Here is a 16,496-nt window from a genome sequence, read left to right on the forward strand (position 1 = left end):
TCTCCCCCTAGAGTCATCACACGGATCATGGCCTTGCTGACATCTTGATTTTGGACTTCTGACCCCCAGAATCATGAGACAAGATTTTTTTCTGTTGTTCTAAGCCACTCAGGTTGTGCTAATTTATTATGGTAGTCCAGGGGGAGAGAATCTTTCTAGGCACCTGTGGTCATGGCAGTGGGTTCTAGGGGAGAGAAGTCAGTCGTGACCCCCAGGAAGGCTCAGAGGAGGACGTAGACCTTGTTGATGCAGAGGGGGAGGGTAACCACTGGAGTGTATGTTTCTTACACTCCCTCGGGACGATGACAGTAGGGTGGTGGTGAGGATGTGGGTGAAGGCACTCAGGATGGGGAGGAGAGGAGAGGGCAGAAGGAGATGACTGAGCACCCATGCTTCAGACCTGTTTGTGCTGGGTGTGAGAGGTGAGAGGGACTTGCCACGGCTGGACAGAGCCAAACTGGGCCCAAGATGTTGTGTTTCATTGACAAGCAATTTAACCACGGTGTGCTGGAAGGAAGGGCCAGGTGGTCATGAGAGGGTGTGCCAACCTGGAAGAGCCAGGTGAAGGCCACTAGGCTCTTCTGTGAGGCCCACGCCCCACTCAGACATCCCCAGCCCAGTAACCTGAGAAGGGATGTGGCTCTGCGTCCCCAGGAAGGGCACACGAGAGAGTCAGATGCCACTCAAAGCTGGCCATGGCTCTACAGACCAGCTGATGCCAGGCTCACAAAGGGGACCAGAGAACAGGAGCAGAGAATCTGTAAGGCTCCATTTCACCAAGGGGAAGACCGAGGTTAGAAGTGCAATGAGCCACAGCATGCAGAATGTGGAAGAGGCCAAGGAGAGGGGAGAAGGAGGAAATGGGGAGGAAGAAGGAGGGGAAAGATGGGCCAGAAAGATGAAACAGAAAGCAAAAGAGGAGGGCAGGGTGGTGGAGGAACGAGAGAGCTGGAAACATCTTCCCGAAATAAGGCCCATCACAGTGTCTAAAATGGCATTTATTAGAGATAAGGCACTAAGAATCTGGACAGCATAGTCAGTGCCTAGGAAAAGGGTGTCATTTTTATTACTAACAAGGTGACAGCTCCAGGTGCCATCACATTGGGAGTCTGTGCCAAGTGATGGCAGGGTTCAGGTCAGTGAACCAGCCCTTTAAACCAAGCCACTCACTGCCCCACCCTGCCCCAGGCTGCTGCCTCCCGTCCTCCTCCCATACCTCTTCTTTTGCCCCATGAGCCCTCAGGCTGGTCCCCAGAAAAAGCCCTGCCTCCTGTGAGTGGGTTTGAGCCAAGGAGGCCACTGGCTCCCTGCCCTCACCCCATTCCTTCTTTGGAGAAGAGTTACCCAAGGTCTGGGGCCAGGTGACTGGGAGCCCCTTCTGCTCCTGGTATAGTGAGCTTAGGGTAGACAGAGCCCAAGACATGGCAGTTTGAGTGGCATCTACAGGGCACAGCGTGAGCCCCCTACTTTTGCCTCCAAGTCCCCTGCTAACCCCACCCCAGCCATCCCAGGATGACGTCTCAAGAGAGTGAGAACCTGAGTCCGGTAGTTTGGTTTCTGCCTTTTCCCCTCCTTCTTTCTCTAAGGACAGGCGAGTGGCAGAGGAAAGTCCTGAAGGGTCTGACCAGAACCCCTTGTCAACCTCTGCCAACTTGACCCCAGTCCCCATGGCCATGGAACCCTTAGAGGGTCCAAGCCTTGTCTTTTAGGGGAAGACAGTGATGCCAGAGATAAGCTGAATTGCACCATGGCGCACAGCTGATTCATCACAGGATTAGAATCTGGGGCTCCCAGAGTGCCTGGGTGGCTCGGTGGTTGAGTGTCTGCTTTGACTCAGGTCGTGATCCCAGGATCCTGGGATTGAGTCCCACATCAGGCTCCCCACAGGGACCCTTCTTCTCCCTCTGCCTGTGTCTCTGCCTCTCTCTTGTCTCTCATGAATAAATAAATATAATCTTTTAGAAAAAAGGAATCTGGGGCTCCCAAAACCCCATCTTGTGCCCATTTGGCTACAGCAGTGGCCCTTTCCCTGTTCTTGGCTACCCAACAACCCTAGGACATCCTCAGGGTACCAGGCAGGGATGAGGTGATACAGAAATGGCCAGGATGAGAGTCAGAGCAGAGACTTCAGACATTTGTCCCAGTCATGCAGGGAAGGCCTAGATATTTGGTGGGAGGTGACCAGGGGTCAGACAGCCACATCCACAAGGTAAGAGCAGACCCTAACATCAGTGAAGCATCTGCCATATGCCAGGGGCCGTGCTAATCCTCCGGTCCTGACAAGTCTGAGCTCTTATTCTCATTTTAGAGAGTAAGCAGACTGAGAGACTAACTTGTATGCACCCAAAGGCCTAGCTCTTCTCCCGAATATAGCCAGGAGGAGAGGGTGATGGGCATGAGCTGAGCTCCGAGCAGAGGATCCCCCGACCCGTGCCCCCCAGAAAGCAGCCCTTCCTCAGGCCTGGGCAGACTTGGGGTTCACTCACTGTGTCCAGCAGCAGCATGAGGGAACAGGAGCTGGATGGTAAGGGGCAGCAGGCAGAGCATCACGGTCACCAGTCTTGACATCGTAGCTCTGAGGGTAGTGGACCTGCTGTGTACCCTCCCAGGAACGGGCAAATGAGTGTCAGCCAAGGAACCCCGGTAATAAATGGGCCCCAGAGCCCTTTGATCCCTGAGACACTGGAGAACTGGGCCAGCCCACCTGAGTCAGTGTATGAGCTTCTCATGATTGGGGGTGCGGGCTTTATTTCAGGCCAAAGGGCAGAGGGAGGGGAGCCCCTCCCTTGCCAGGCAACACACAAGCACACAGGCTGTCTGATTTTTCGCCCCAACAAAAGGGCAGGCACAGGGGCCTGAAGCAACCTGCAAGAACGGAGAAGACCCGTGGGGGGAGGCAGTGGGCAGGGGGTATGGAGCAGAAGACGCTGGGCCTGTACCAGGGAGGAGAAGCTTCAACTCCAGCCCCCGGTAAGGACGCTCCCCCTCCCTTTCCTCTCAAGCTCTCTACCTGCAGGTACCCCACCAGGACATGGGATGTAAATCATGGCCACACCTGAGCCAGAGCCCCAGCTCCAGGATGGCTGCATTCCTGACATCTATCTGTGAGTTCACAGGTGGGCACAAGCTTCCATGGCCATCCGGAGTGACCTTGTCCCCCCTCCAAAGTCAACAAAGCCAAGTGCTCACTCCTTCACCTTCTGTGGGCCTCCACTCCTCACTCCCTGGGCCTGAGGCCCCCAAAGTCTGGTCCCAGGCTTGCCTGCCACAGTGACCTCAGGCAGAGGGGGCCTGATCCTGCCCTGGCTTGGAGCAGCAGAGAGGATCCATGCTGCATGTTCAACATGTGGTCCCAGGAAGGGGCTGAGTGCAGAGTGTCTTGTGTCCAGATATGGCATCTAATCCTGGTTGGAGTGCATTCTCTCCAAGAAGGGATCCCTGGAGCCCCAGGTGGGGGGGGCAGGCCCCCCTGCAGGGTAGAGAAAGAAAACACAACTCTGCTTTAAACCTTGCTCTTTTATTGGGAGGGAAATTTCAGAGTGGGAAGTCACTGGAGCAAAGGTGTCAGGGTGTCTGGGCAGCCCCGGGGCCCCTGGTTGGAGGGTGAGGGGGTGGGGAGAGGGGCTCACAGCAGGGGCTGGCCAGGCCCACCAGCTCTGAGAGGACCACCTTGAGCCCCGATGCTCTATTTGCTTTTAACCAACGAGGGCGCTGAGGAGTAGCACAGTGGTGGGTTTTCTCTCTCTGCTGATGTCTTGTTGTCCAAATCTGGATGAGGAGTGGGAGCCTCTGCCTCGCTCACTGAACAGTGGTCACCACCCTGGGCCTCTGGATGTGGAACTGGGGGTGGGAGAGAGGAAGTGAGGCCAACGGGCCCTCAGCTATGGCCATGTCCGGTGGAAGTTACCTATCTCTGGACCAGGGTGCTGACGTCCCTGGGCAGCCCCAGGGTGGTGGGTGGTGGGTGGTAGGTAGTGGGTTGGGGGATGGGGAGGGTAGAGCTCCTAGCTGAGGACAGGCCCCTGAATCACCTCCATGGTGGGATCCACGTTCTCCAGGGAGGGCTGGAAATGGTCATAGATGTTTTCAAGGCTGAATCTGTCCTCCTTCAGATTCTCATCTGCAGAAAGAGGGGCCAGGCTGAGTGAGCCTGGGGGAGGCTGGAGAGGCATAAAGGGAGACTTCTTCCAGTATCTTCCCTAAAGTATCTCCCACTGCCCAACCATCCTTCCACCATTGCAGCCAGTCTATGAAGTGGCTCTGGGAGTGTGACCGGGGAGCTGGCCCAATGGGATGAGAGGACAAGAGGGAACAACAGCCCCCTGACATGCTTCAGGGGCAGAAGTCATGACCATGGGTAGGCTTGGGGATGATCTGGGTGAGAGTGGACCGGGAGGAAGGCACTGCTCAGGGGTCACCAGCTCACACACCCTCACAGCAATGGGAACCAGGGCAAGCAGAAACCAGCAGGGCCCAGAATCTTCTCTTGGAGCTGGCATGTTTTCAGCAGCCAGTTTCCCAGTTCTGCACATCCCACCCTCCTCATCCTCCATGATCATGCCTTTCTTTGTTTCCTTCAAAGTCTTCCCAGGGACTCTGCCCTTTACCCTGCCCTCTTCCATGCCTGTATGCTTCCTTGACCACTCCCAGCTGCCCACTGGCCGAGACCTCTCCCCAGGGTTCAGACCAGAGCTGGTGGTGCCTCCTTTCACTGGCCCACAGTGTGTCCCACCTGCTGCCTCTTTCCGCTGCCAGGCAGTGCTCCAGGCCTTCTCCCTTTTCCAGCCTGTGAGGAACAACCCGGCCCAGCTCACTGGCATCTAAACTACATTTCTGCTGTCCATTCCTCCGATCCCTCCTACCCCGACTCAGCTGCATCCTCCATCCCCTGCATACTGCAGAGCCATCTCATTGGTCTCCCCACTTTAGGGCTGTCCCTCCCCAAGTCCACTTGAGTAAGCTGTTCAAAATGTATCCCTGGACTCCCTCCCTTAAAGCCCCTCCAGTGTGTTACGGCTCACAGAGACCTCCACAACCTCCCTGGGATCTGTGTTCCTGGAAGCAGGAAGCATCCAGATTATTCACCAGCTCTCAGTACTGCTCCAGCCTGCAGACTGGCTCAGGTGATACCTCCTCTGCAGTCTTTTCTGATCCCTCCCCACCCTGGCTGGGGCGGACATACTTCTGGGCCCCTGGAGCCCAAGGCATGGCCCTGTCCTCCCACTGACTGTGTGTGCCTCTGAAGCTCTCACAGGGGCTGGTCTTTGGGGGGCAGGATCTGACTCAGCCATGCCTGTTGACCCTCCATGGTGTTTGTCAGAAGGAACTGGTAGGGCAGGACCTGCCCAGGGACTGCGATCATTCATCTCAGTGCAGCAAGAGATTAGCAGATGTGACATGGTGGTTTTCCACGGCAGCGGAGAATCAGAAGAGCTTGAACACACAGGAGGCACTATGGAGGGGCAGTGTTTGAACTAGACCTTGGAAACAGAGCCCCCAAGGAGGGGAACCCTCCATACAGTGGTGCAGGAGGCGCAAAAGCATGAAGAAGGTAAAGGTGAGCGTCAGCCCCACACAGATGGGAGTGTTAGAGAGGAGCTGAGAAAAGACAAAGTCAGCAGAGGCAGCGTAAAGGTGCAGGGTCAGGAGGTCGCAGAGAAGCTGGCAGAGCCGGGCAGCCACAGGACACACAAACCCAGCTGGCACCCACAGCCACACTGAATCTGGCTGCAGCACCTTCTCGGCCTTTCTCCGCCCACTAGCTTGTTCCTGGTGAGAAGTACCTTCCCAGATGCCTGTGTTCTGGAAGCTGCCAGGAATGTCTTCTCCTTGCCACTCCCAAGACAGTTTGTATTCTTGCCTGCCAACAGAAACGAGGTGAACAGCTGGCGGCAGGGAGGTGGAGGAGGGAGCCTAGAGCCCTGACCCTTGGCTTCTGGAAAGGGCTACCTCAGCCAAGCCCTGGTTCAGGGAGGGGCCTGTCCCCAGGGCAGTAGCAGAAAACAAAACAACATCACCGTGGCCTGCCCCTCCCTCAGTAGGCCTCTGTTCCCTTATCTTTGAGAAGGGAGCATTAGATCAGAGTCAGAGCAACTCCCTCTGACCATATCAGAGGCATCAGGGGCACTGTGCCCATCGTTTCTCAATCTTCTTAGGTGGATTTCCTCCCATTTTACAGCTGAGAAAGCAACACTGGATAGCTCATCCCCAGTGTCCCAGTGCAACAACGTGGCTCTGTGGCAGCCAAAGTGATAACACCAGGTAATGTCATTACATAATCCAATCTCAGGACCCAAGTTTTAAGATGCACTTCTCTGCCAAACAGATCAGGTCAGATCAGCAGGCTGCCTTTTGCTGTTACCCAGAGCTGAGAGGGGCTGTGTCCCCATCAGGCCTCCAAATGCTGAATTGGAAGGAGAAGAACCTTGGGATGTTCCAACTGTGTTCCCCTTTCCCTGGGCCCAGCCCCAGAAGCTCACCTGTGCAGTTTTCTCTGGGATCGGCCGAGGAGGACGATCAGGACCACCACCATGACCACCAGCAGTGCTCCCACAGCCCCCACACTCCCATACACCAGGCTCTTGCTGGTTCTCAATGCACAAGTCTCTCCCCAGTACCAGTGCGTGTCTGAGGTCGGGCATCTGGGAACAGACCCAAGATCAGGACAGCCAGCTAACATCCCTCACACCCAGTCTCCCAAAAAAGAAAAATGAATGCCAAACCACTGGAAACTGGCTTTCCCTCCCTCCAAGGACAGGCATTGGTTAGGAAGGACCCAGGTTAGGAGGCTCCCTAATACTTAAAGGGCAGTGAGGGGGTGGGAGATGCCCTAGTACAGAGCAGGATTCAGAATCTGAGTTTTGGATGCCTTGTCCTAGGAACGTGATGTCCACCCATCTAATCTCTAGCTGGCAACTTGACTGGCCTGTTACCAATTTTATATTTTATGCTTTTTAAAATTATTTTTATTTTTTATTTATTTGAGGGAGAGAGAGAGAGCACAAGCAGATGGGAGAGGGAGAACCAGGCTCCCCTCTGAGCAGGGAGCCTGACACAGAGCTCAATTCCATGACCTTGGGATCATAACCAGAGCCAAAGGCAGACGCTTAACCCACTGAGCCACCCAAGTGCTCCTATATTTTACGCTTTTTTTTTAAGATTTTATTTGTCTATTCATGAGAGACACAGAGACAGAGGCAGAGACACAGGCAGAGGGAGAAACAGGCCCCACGCAGGGAGCCTGACGCGGGACTCAACCCCGGGTCTCCAGGATCACACCCCGGGCCCGAAGGCGGCATTAAACCCCTGGGCCACCGGAGCTGCCCCTATTTTATGCTTTAATTTATGCTCTCCCAAATTTAGTGCCCCAGCTATAGCTACATGTGATAATGGCACTGTGGCTAGGATACCAAAAGGAAAATGAAATGTAGAGATAGAGATCTATAGATACAGAATTGGAAATTGGTAACTGGAACTTTCTCAGGAAGGGGCTTGTTCTGTCCTAAGACACTCATGTCTATAACCTGCACCTCCTCTTCCCTCTGGTGGGGGCTAGGAGTGAAGGGAAACCCAGGTAGAAGCAAGAGGGATGGTGGGGAGGAGCTCTCCCTCCCCACCCCTGCTCCATGACTGTGGTGAAGGGTACAGTCCTACCACGAGACAGAGTGGGTGCTGGCCTTAGAGGGACTGGACACTCACAAACAGCGGGGGCCACTTCGTTGCAACTGGCATTCACCCTCATGACAGTTCAGTTGCGACTTAGTCCCAGAAGTGCACTTGGTCACACAGGCCAGCTTCCCATCCAGTTCATCCACATAGTAGAACTGGGCATAGTCCTTTGCAGCCTTCTGGGTGCATTGCTCTGGGGTGAAGAGTGGGCAGCAAGCATCAGCCTGGTTAAAGTGCCCCCAGCCTCCATATGTACTGCCCATACTTGTCCCCCAACACCCACCACTCTATGGAGGTGCTTACCCTGCAGGTCAAAGTCCAGCTTCACAGTCTTGTTCACAATGGTGGCTTCCTCATTGTAGCACAGATGTAAGGAGGCTGCTAAGCATGGCAGGAAAGAACAAAACATAAACACTGCTCTCTACCCTACTAGAGTCTTGGCCTATCCCTAGATGCAGCTGAGCCTGTAAGCAGACTCAGATAGAGGCATTAGGGATGCTGACAACCTGAGCCCGAGACCAGGAGCAGCTGCTGGGGCACACTGCAGAGTCTAGGGAAGACACCCGGGGGGGCTTCTGGATCCCTATGGGTAAGTCTCTGGAGTTCCAGAAAAGAGGAGAGATGCAGGGCAGTCAGAGGCTGAGACCTCCCTATGGGACCCCTCTCATCCTTTCCCTACCACCATCAGGGCCTACCTCTGCACTCTTCCGAATCACCAGGTAGCCTTTTGGTCTCATTCATAATCTTGACCGTTATGATTTCAATGAGGTTTTCAAACAGTTTCTGAAAATCTGAAGTGTAGTTTGTCTCCATGACAACATCATGTTCCACCACAACACTGCCATTGCTAGAATCAGGAGTCAATGATTCATCAGTCACTCTGGGTCACCCACCCTCCCAGAAAGTGGGGCCCACAAAGCAAGAAGGGTGATGGGAGACAGTTAGCTATGTGACTCAGTTGCAGAACAGACTAGGGACTCTTCTCTCCAACAGTTAACATCCTAGACAGAAGCTGCAGAGTAAAATGATCTAAGATTCCAAAATATCAGTGATCACAAGAAATGCCATTGGATAAAATTCATTCCTAAAAATGGAAGCTCTTGGGTGAAGATGTGGCAAAATTGAACCCTTGGGCACTGTTGGCAGGAATGTCAAATGGTACAGCCACTGCGGCAAACAGTATGACAGCTCCTCAAAAAATTAAAAATAAAATTACCATATGACCCAGCAATTCCACTTATTGGTATTTACCCAAAAGAATTGAAAGCAGGGATTAAAGACATATTTGTACACCCATGTTCATAGAAGCATTATTCACAATAGCTAAAAGGTGGAAGCAACCTAAGTAGGTGTCCACTGATGGATGAATGGATAAACAAAAGGTGGTATACAGTACAATGAAATGTTATTCAATCTTACTAAAGAAGAAAATTTTGACACATGCTGCAATGTGGATGAACCTTGAGGACATTGTGCCAAGTGAAATAAGCCAGTAACAAAAGGACAAATACTGTATGAATATTTGCATGAGTACTAATATGAAGTCCCTAGAGTTATCCAGTTCCTAGAGACAGAAAGTAGAATGGGGGTTGCCTGAGGTGGGTTGAGGAGGAGTTGAGAGTTTTTGTTTAAGTTTGAGAGGATGAGAAAGCTCTGGAGATGGACTGTGGTGGTGGTTGCACAACAATGTTAATGTACTTAATGCCACTTAATGCCATTTAAAATGATTAATTTAGGGATCCCTGGGTGGCGCAGCGGTTTGGCGCCTGCCTTTGGCCCAGGGCGTGATCCTGGAGACCCGGGATCGAATCCCACGTTGGGCTCCCGGTGCATGGAGCCTGCTTCTCCCTCTGCCTATGTCTCTGCCTCTCTCTCTCTCTCTCTGTGTGTGAATATCATAAATAAATAAAAATTTTAAAAATGATTAATTTAGTGGTTAATGGCAAAATTTATATTATGGCTATTTTACCACAATAAAAAATATTTTAAACTAAAACTTTTTAAATGGAGGCTGTTGGACTATATTTTAAAACCAAATAAGTATGCTTTTAGAAATGAAAAAAATGTGAGGTCACTTTAGAAATATAAGATTCCAAAAAAAAAAAGAAATATAAGATTCCAATCCAGAAGCTCCTTGTTAGATGGCCAATGGGACACTGAGAGATCTTAAGATAAGATCTGTCACCAGTCACAGCCATTATCAGAGAAGTCAGGAACAGGACACAGGAGGTCAAAACCCAACATAAAGCTTGTGGCAAGGGGAGATGGAAACAAGCGCTGGTCCTGGGCAAGGGGTGAGGGTAGGGTGAGGACACCGAGACATAGAAGCGCATGGGCCCTTGACAGTATGAATATGCCTTTTTTCCTACTGGGCAAGACACCCTCCAGGCTCCCTTCCCTCCCTTCTACTTTTCACTCTCCTTTAGGGGATCTGCTTCTCCTGCCTATCCCTTAGATGCTGGTGCTTGACATGCTTCTTTCCTGGGAAATGTTCACCCCTGTGCTGTGAACATCCCCAAGCACCATATGGTCTACTCTTAGGACTTCCAGCAACTTCTATCCAGGGAAACCAACACCAGAGTCTCTGCTGCAGACACTTTCTATCACATGTTCCACCACATGCTGTTCTATTACTCAACCATTCAATGTGGCTGGGCCCTGGGCACTTGAAACTCCATATGGCCCACTCATCATCTTCTTTCCCACCTCCCTCCTCCTTACCTTCCTCATCTCAGCAAAGGGTACTCCATACTCCCAGCAGCCCAGAAAACTGGTGCTATTCCTCCTTCTCTGCAAATACCCATCAAATCTCCATGATCTGCTGGTCTTGCTTCCTAAAGACCTTTCACACTGGACTATTTTTCTTCTGCATTGTCACCTCTCTGGTCCAGGCCACTATAATCTCCTTCCCCTGTCCACCATTCTCAGTCCTGCAGCCAGATTGAACTCTCTGAAGTGCAAATAAGATACCTTCCCACATGGGCCAAAACTACTGATGCCTAAAGATTAAGTAACTGGTTATGGATCATCTTTCCACCTCCTCTCCCACCATGATCTCAAGCTGCCAATTGTTCTTTATGTTTCTGCAATCAACTCTCCTCTATTTTACCTCTAAGCTCCTTATCAGCAATTCCCTCTACATGGCTTATTCTTCATGATTCAAGCCTCAGCTTAGCTGTCATGTCTTCCCAAAAGATTTCCCTCCACCTTACCCAGCTTGCATTCAACCTCTCCCATTGCACCCTGTGTGTTTTTTACTGTTAACTCTAACCATATTGCACAGCTATTTTACTATGTTCTGCCACCCTTTGCTCCATGAAGACCAGAACCGCTGCATTCCCTGCACCTACCACAGGGTAGGCTTTCAATACAAGCTATTGAATGGATGAAGGATAAATAAATGAATGAATAAATGAATGGTTAAGAGCCTTCTGGTGTTGCCTGTGGGCTGCGGGGTGGGGGGGGTCCCCTCTGGCCCAGCCAGGTACTGATACTCATTCAAGATGGGAGAAGACAAGAGAGCAGAGAGGGGGGCTTCCCACAGTCTATAAATCTGACCTGCCCCCAACACACACACACATACTCACAACAGTCTCCTAATGATCACGCCTCTGTACTGGGGAAAGTCTTTGCCCATATAAGCTTTATCCATCTGAAAGAAATGAGGCAGCTGAGCAGCCCCTGCTCCATCTCAGAGGAAGCCCCAGGGCCCCCTCCCCCAGGGAACCCAAGGTATTAGCTCACAGAAAAGAAGGACTGAAAGGTATAGGGCTGCTCCCTCCACTAGAATGTGGGTGAGGTGTTGCTCAAGGAAGGGGGCTCTAAGAGGACCCCCTCTCAGGACGTGGGAAGACTGAAGGGATCCATGGGCTGAGAAACTCCAAAGTCAATCAGAATGAGCTCCTGTATCCCAATGACATTGGACATCCATATTGGGGAATCTGGGATTTTCCCGCTCTTACCTGACTCTTGAATAGTTGAGTGAAATTCCGGTAGACTGGGGAGGATATGTTATTCAGGTCTTTTGTGAAATTCCTATTAGTCACTTTCACTGTCACACCTAAAGTGGCATTGATTTTTTCCGGGATTTCTGTGGGAATAGGTCATATTATGCATGAGATAGCAACCTCCCAATAATGTCTTCTGGGATTGGTTAATTCTCTGCCTCCTGGTCTCATGGAGGTAGAGAAAGTGAGTAGGAGGGTGGATTGAAATTCAAGAGGCAAGTAAGAGTCACTAAAACTGGGACGCCTGAGTGGCTCAGTGGTTGAGCATCTGCCTTTGGCTCAGGGCGTGATCCCAGAGTCCTGGGATCGAGTCCCACATCAGGCTCCCTGCATGGAGCCTGCTTCTCCCTCTGCCTATGTCTCTGCCTCTCTCTCTGTGTCTCTCAAGAATAAATAAATAAAATCTTTTAAAAAAAAGAGTCACTAAAACTCTTGCCCTTGTCTCTGAACACCATGAGGAGTTAATGGCCAGGATCATGACCCAGAGAAAGCTAAGTGGAGGGCTCCGAAAGAGTTGGGTTAGAAACATCTTGATCCAACGGACATATAAGCTAGTGAAAAGAGCCCTGAAGAAGGGTCCATCCTCTACGTAGGCATTTGGGCCTAGGTAAATATCATATTTTTTCCTCTACCTGCACAAAGAGGTAGCAGTAGCAGAAAATCCTTCCAGTGTTGCCCTCCTATTTAAATGGTTAGGGACAATTTGCAGGTCTCAGAAAAGTTCATTACCGATGAAGAATGAGTCCACAAGGGACTTGCACTGGTAACCAAAGAAGCCTTGGGCACAGACACACTCTTTTCCGTTCCATATGGTCCCATTGTGGCACTGCCCTGTGAAGGGATAGAATTCACAGCAGTCAACATGGAAGCCCAAGGGACAAAAATACTGGCCCCCAATCCAGGTCCTGTCATTCAGACATTGCGCTGATAGAGGAGAATAGAACCCTCTACCATAACCTCAAGCCTCAAGGGGATAGAAAGGATGAAGGACAATGGGGAATACGGAAACAAGAAATGAGAGGGGATGAGCAAAGAAAGCAAGAGCTCTAAAAATAAAAAGAGAAAATACAAAACAACATTATCCATGTGGATGACATGCACTGACAACAAGAAGACACTGGAAAGGTGGAACAAGACCACAAAGAGGTCAAAGCTGATTAGCTGATGAGAAAGGAGAGCTGATGAGCAGGAGAGGCACACAGAGTGACATACAAAAATACTTACTCACTGTTGTAGCTGAAGACTGGGTCGCCATCACAGTTGTGTGTGTGCTAGTGAACAGGGGATGGAGAGTTGAAGAAGTAGTGACCCCAGGGACTAGAGTATGGGAAGAGCCAGGTAGAGTGGAGGACAGAAGAGGAGAAAAACCAGAGGAAGTTGTAATGGCTGAAGAAGAGTCAGAGACTGGCCTGGAGGAAAAACCAGGGATAGCTGAGGCTGAAGAAGCACCAGGGACTATAGTTCGGGAACTGTCATATGATATTGGTATGCTTGGTGACCTTGTGCTGCTTTGAAAGATAGTAGATCCTCCACTGAGGGTGGTAGCTGTTGGTCTGGAGAAGACTCTAGTTGTAGAAGAGAAAGTTAGAGCTGATGGGGATGTAGAACTAGGGCTGTCTGTGGCAGAGGGGATGGAAGTAGAAATCATCGGTTTGGCAGAATCACTATTGGTGATGAAGAGAGTGGAATTCTCATTCAAGGTGGTGGGCATTAGTCCAGAAGTGGCTGGGAGTGAAGAGGAATGGATGGGGCTTGATGAAGATAATGGACTAAGATCTTCAGTGGTATTGGGTGCATCAGATGAATCAGTTGTCTTGGAGGAATAAGTGGTAGTGGTGAAGACACTGGATTTCTCAGTGATGGTTGTGATGGTAGTGGAAGCCAACAAGCCAGAACTTGATGAGGGCGTAGAACCCCGACTAGGAGTGGTAGAGGAAGTGTCAATAGAAACTGCAGAATGAGACAAATCAGAAATGGTGTAGATGGTTGGCTTTTCTGTGAAAATTGTGGCTGTTTGTGCAGAGACCAAGATAGTAGTGGATGATTCATCAGAGCTTGGTGTGGAAATAAAACTTCCATTTACAGTGGTAGAGGAGGTAACCACTGAATCAGTGGAGTGAGACAAAACAGATAGGGTTGTGTGGGCAGTAGATGCTTCAGGAAGGAATGTGGGTACTTGCCCAGAGACAGGAGTAGTGGAAATTAATTCATCGAGACCAGATGGGGAAGAATGACTTTCATTATGAGTAGTATACAAGGTATCATGTGAAACTGTTGGATCTGATGTGAGTGTTTCTTGATATCCACCTGTAGTGGAAAGGGTTTCCCCTGAACTTGAAGTAGAGGCAGAAGTTGTGCTCTCCTTGGAAAGAGTTGTGTCCGAACTCGTTGTACCTATGGAAAAATCAGGGGTATCTGAATACACAGTAGACGGATCACTCAGACTTAAGGATGTCTGTTGTGAGACACCCATGGTAGTAGAAAGTTGGCCGGAACCTGAAGAGGAGACAGAACTTCCTTCCAATTTTGTAAAAGAAGTTTCAGAGGAAACAGTAGATGTGGACAAATCAGACACACTGGTGTACACAGTCGGCTCTTCTGTGACAATTATAGTGGTTATTTCAGAAAGTAGAGTCGGGTTAGAGAGGTCACTAGGACGAGAAGGGAAAACAGAATTTGCCTCATGTGTGCTATACAACGAGTGGAACGAATAAGTTGTGCTGGACACTGTTGAAGTTACTGCACTCACAGCAGACCCGGGAGAAAAGGTTGTTTCCCCTTCACCTCCCGAAGTAGTAAAGGACTCACTGGAACTTGATGTGGGCAAGTAACTATTATCCACTTCAGAAAAGTGCTTGAAAATGAGTGTGTAACGGCAGAGGAATCGGACATGGTGCTATGGTCCGTGGATTCCTGGGGGACACCAGTAGCAGTCGGTGCTGAGACAGCCGGGCTGGTAGACAGGTCTCCTGGCCTCGATGGGACCGTGGAACGGCCGGCGTCTGTGATATGGGAAACGTGGGTTGATGCCGTGGGCTCAGATGAAGCTGGCACAGTGGAGATGGTGGTTGTCTCGCCTGTGGGAGCGGAGCCGGCTTGCCCAGTGACCACAGTGGGGGTAGAGAGCTCACTGGGGCTCGATGTGGAGGTGGGACTCGCACTATCTGTGCTGTGGGAGGCAGTAGCGGCAAAGGATGGTGTGGACAACTCTGAGGGGGCAGTGGCGGTGTAGACAGTGGACCCGGCAGCAAGAGATGTGGTTGTGTGTCCGCCATCAGCATGGGTAGTAAAAGGGCCAGCAGTCCTTGGTGTGGAAGCAGAGACTGCATCCTCTCCGCTGGTGGTGCTCTGTGAGATTCCCGCTGGCTCTGATGAGTGAGGGGTGCCTGTATACACACTGGATCCCTCCACGAGGCCCGTGGTCGTCTGTGCTGAGACAGAGAGGGTGGTCGACAGCTGGCCCGGACCTGAAGGGGACGCAGAGCTTCCGTCACCCACCGTATAGGAGGTTTCTGAAGTAACGGTCGTTTCCGTCAAAGCAGACACAGTTGTGAAGACGGAGGGCAAGGCCGAAAGGGCGGTAGTGCTGTGTCCAGTGGTCCGGGTGCTGGTGGAAGAGTCTTCCTGGCTGGAGGGACTTGGAGAGCCTGTAGTATAGGAAGCCACTGTGTATTCCGATGACTCTGAGACGATCGTGGAGAAAGTAGACTCCGTAGCACTGGGTGAGGCTGATGGTCCCGAACCCGGGGAAGTGGCTAAAGACTCGGTGGGACTTGACGTGTACATGGGACTTGCATCACCCTTGGTAAAAGTGGTTGCCGATGAGTCTGGAGGTTGAGGAGAATCAGAGATGGTGCCGTGGTCCGTGGATTCCTGGGGGACACCAGTAGCAGTCGGTGCTGAGACAGCCGGGCTGGTAGACAGGTCTCCTGGCCTCGATGGGACCGTGGAACGGCCGGCGTCTGTGATATGGGAAACGTGGGTTGACGCCGTGGGCTCAGATGAAGCTGGCACAGTGGAGATGGTGGTTGTCTCGCCTGTGGGAGCGGAGCCGGCTTGCCCAGTGACCACAGTGGGGGTAGAGAGCTCACTGGGGCTCGATGTGGAGGTGGGACTCGCACTATCTGTGCTGTGGGAGGCAGTAGCGGCAAAGGATGGGGTGGACAACTCTGAGGGGGCAGTGGCGGTGTAGACAGTGGACCCGGCAGCAAGAGATGTGGTTGTGTGTCCGCCATCAGCATGGGTAGTAAAAGGGCCAGCAGTCCTTGGTGTGGAAGCAGAGACTGCATCCTCTCCGCTGGTGGTGCTCTGTGAGATTCCCGCTGGCTCTGATGAGTGAGGGGTGCCTGTATACACACTGGATCCCTCCACGAGGCCCGTGGTCGTCTGTGCTGAGACAGAGAGGGTGGTCGACAGCTGGCCCGGACCTGAAGGGGACGCAGAGCTTCCGTCACCCACCGTATAGGAGGTTTCTGAAGTAACGGTCGTTTCCGTCAAAGCAGACACAGTTGTGAAGACGGAGGGCAAGGCCGAAAGGGCGGTAGTGCTGTGTCCAGTGGTCAGGGTGCTGGTGGAAGAGTCTTCCTGGCTGGAGGGACTTGGAGAGCCTGTAGTATAGGAAGCCACTGTGTATTCCGATGACTCTGAGACGATCGTGGAGAAAGTAGACTCCGTAGCACTGGGTGAGGCTGATGGTCCCGAACCCGGGGAAGTGGCTAAAGACTCGGTGGGACTTGACGTGTACATGGGACTTGCATCACCCTTGGTAAAAGTGGTTGCCGATGAGTCTGGAGGTTGAGGAGAATCAGAGATGGTGCCGTG

At 51.7% G+C, this 16,496-nt stretch overlaps 1 protein-coding gene across 1 annotated transcript; it reads right to left on the reverse strand.

The window, feature by feature from the left end:
• Positions 1-3,798: 3,798 nt before the first annotated feature.
• Positions 3,799-12,930, reverse strand: LOC129507736 (mucin-12-like). The gene is made up of 11 exons (XM_055322429.1): positions 12,900-12,930; positions 12,405-12,506; positions 11,631-11,758; positions 11,256-11,320; positions 8,364-8,515; positions 7,972-8,049; positions 7,699-7,861; positions 6,480-6,641; positions 5,784-5,860; positions 4,032-4,120; positions 3,799-3,840 (listed from the first exon to the last, which is right to left on the reverse strand). Exons 1-11 carry the CDS (start codon positions 12,928-12,930, stop codon positions 3,799-3,801), a joined length of 1,089 nt encoding a protein of 362 aa, XP_055178404.1.
• Positions 12,931-16,496: the final 3,566 nt, after the last annotated feature.

This window comes from Nyctereutes procyonoides, unplaced genomic scaffold (genome assembly GCF_905146905.1).
Source record: "Nyctereutes procyonoides isolate TBG_1078 unplaced genomic scaffold, NYPRO_anot_genome, whole genome shotgun sequence".
Taxonomy (NCBI): domain Eukaryota; kingdom Metazoa; phylum Chordata; class Mammalia; order Carnivora; family Canidae; genus Nyctereutes; species Nyctereutes procyonoides.

What these genes read in the sequence shown, in the direction of transcription:
- LOC129507736 (XM_055322429.1), bottom strand. Translation starts at nt 12,930, where the DNA reads ATGGCGACCCAGTCTTCAGCTACAACAGTGA. An exon ending in TCCCAGAGAAAACTGCACAG is followed by an intron (nt 5,861 to 6,479) that starts GTGAGCTTCTGG and finishes TTCTGTTGGCAG; the next exon opens with GCAAGAATACAAACTGTCTT. An exon ending in GAACACAGGCATCTGGGAAG is followed by an intron (nt 4,121 to 5,783) that starts GTACTTCTCACC and finishes CTCTTTCTGCAG; the next exon opens with ATGAGAATCTGAAGGAGGAC.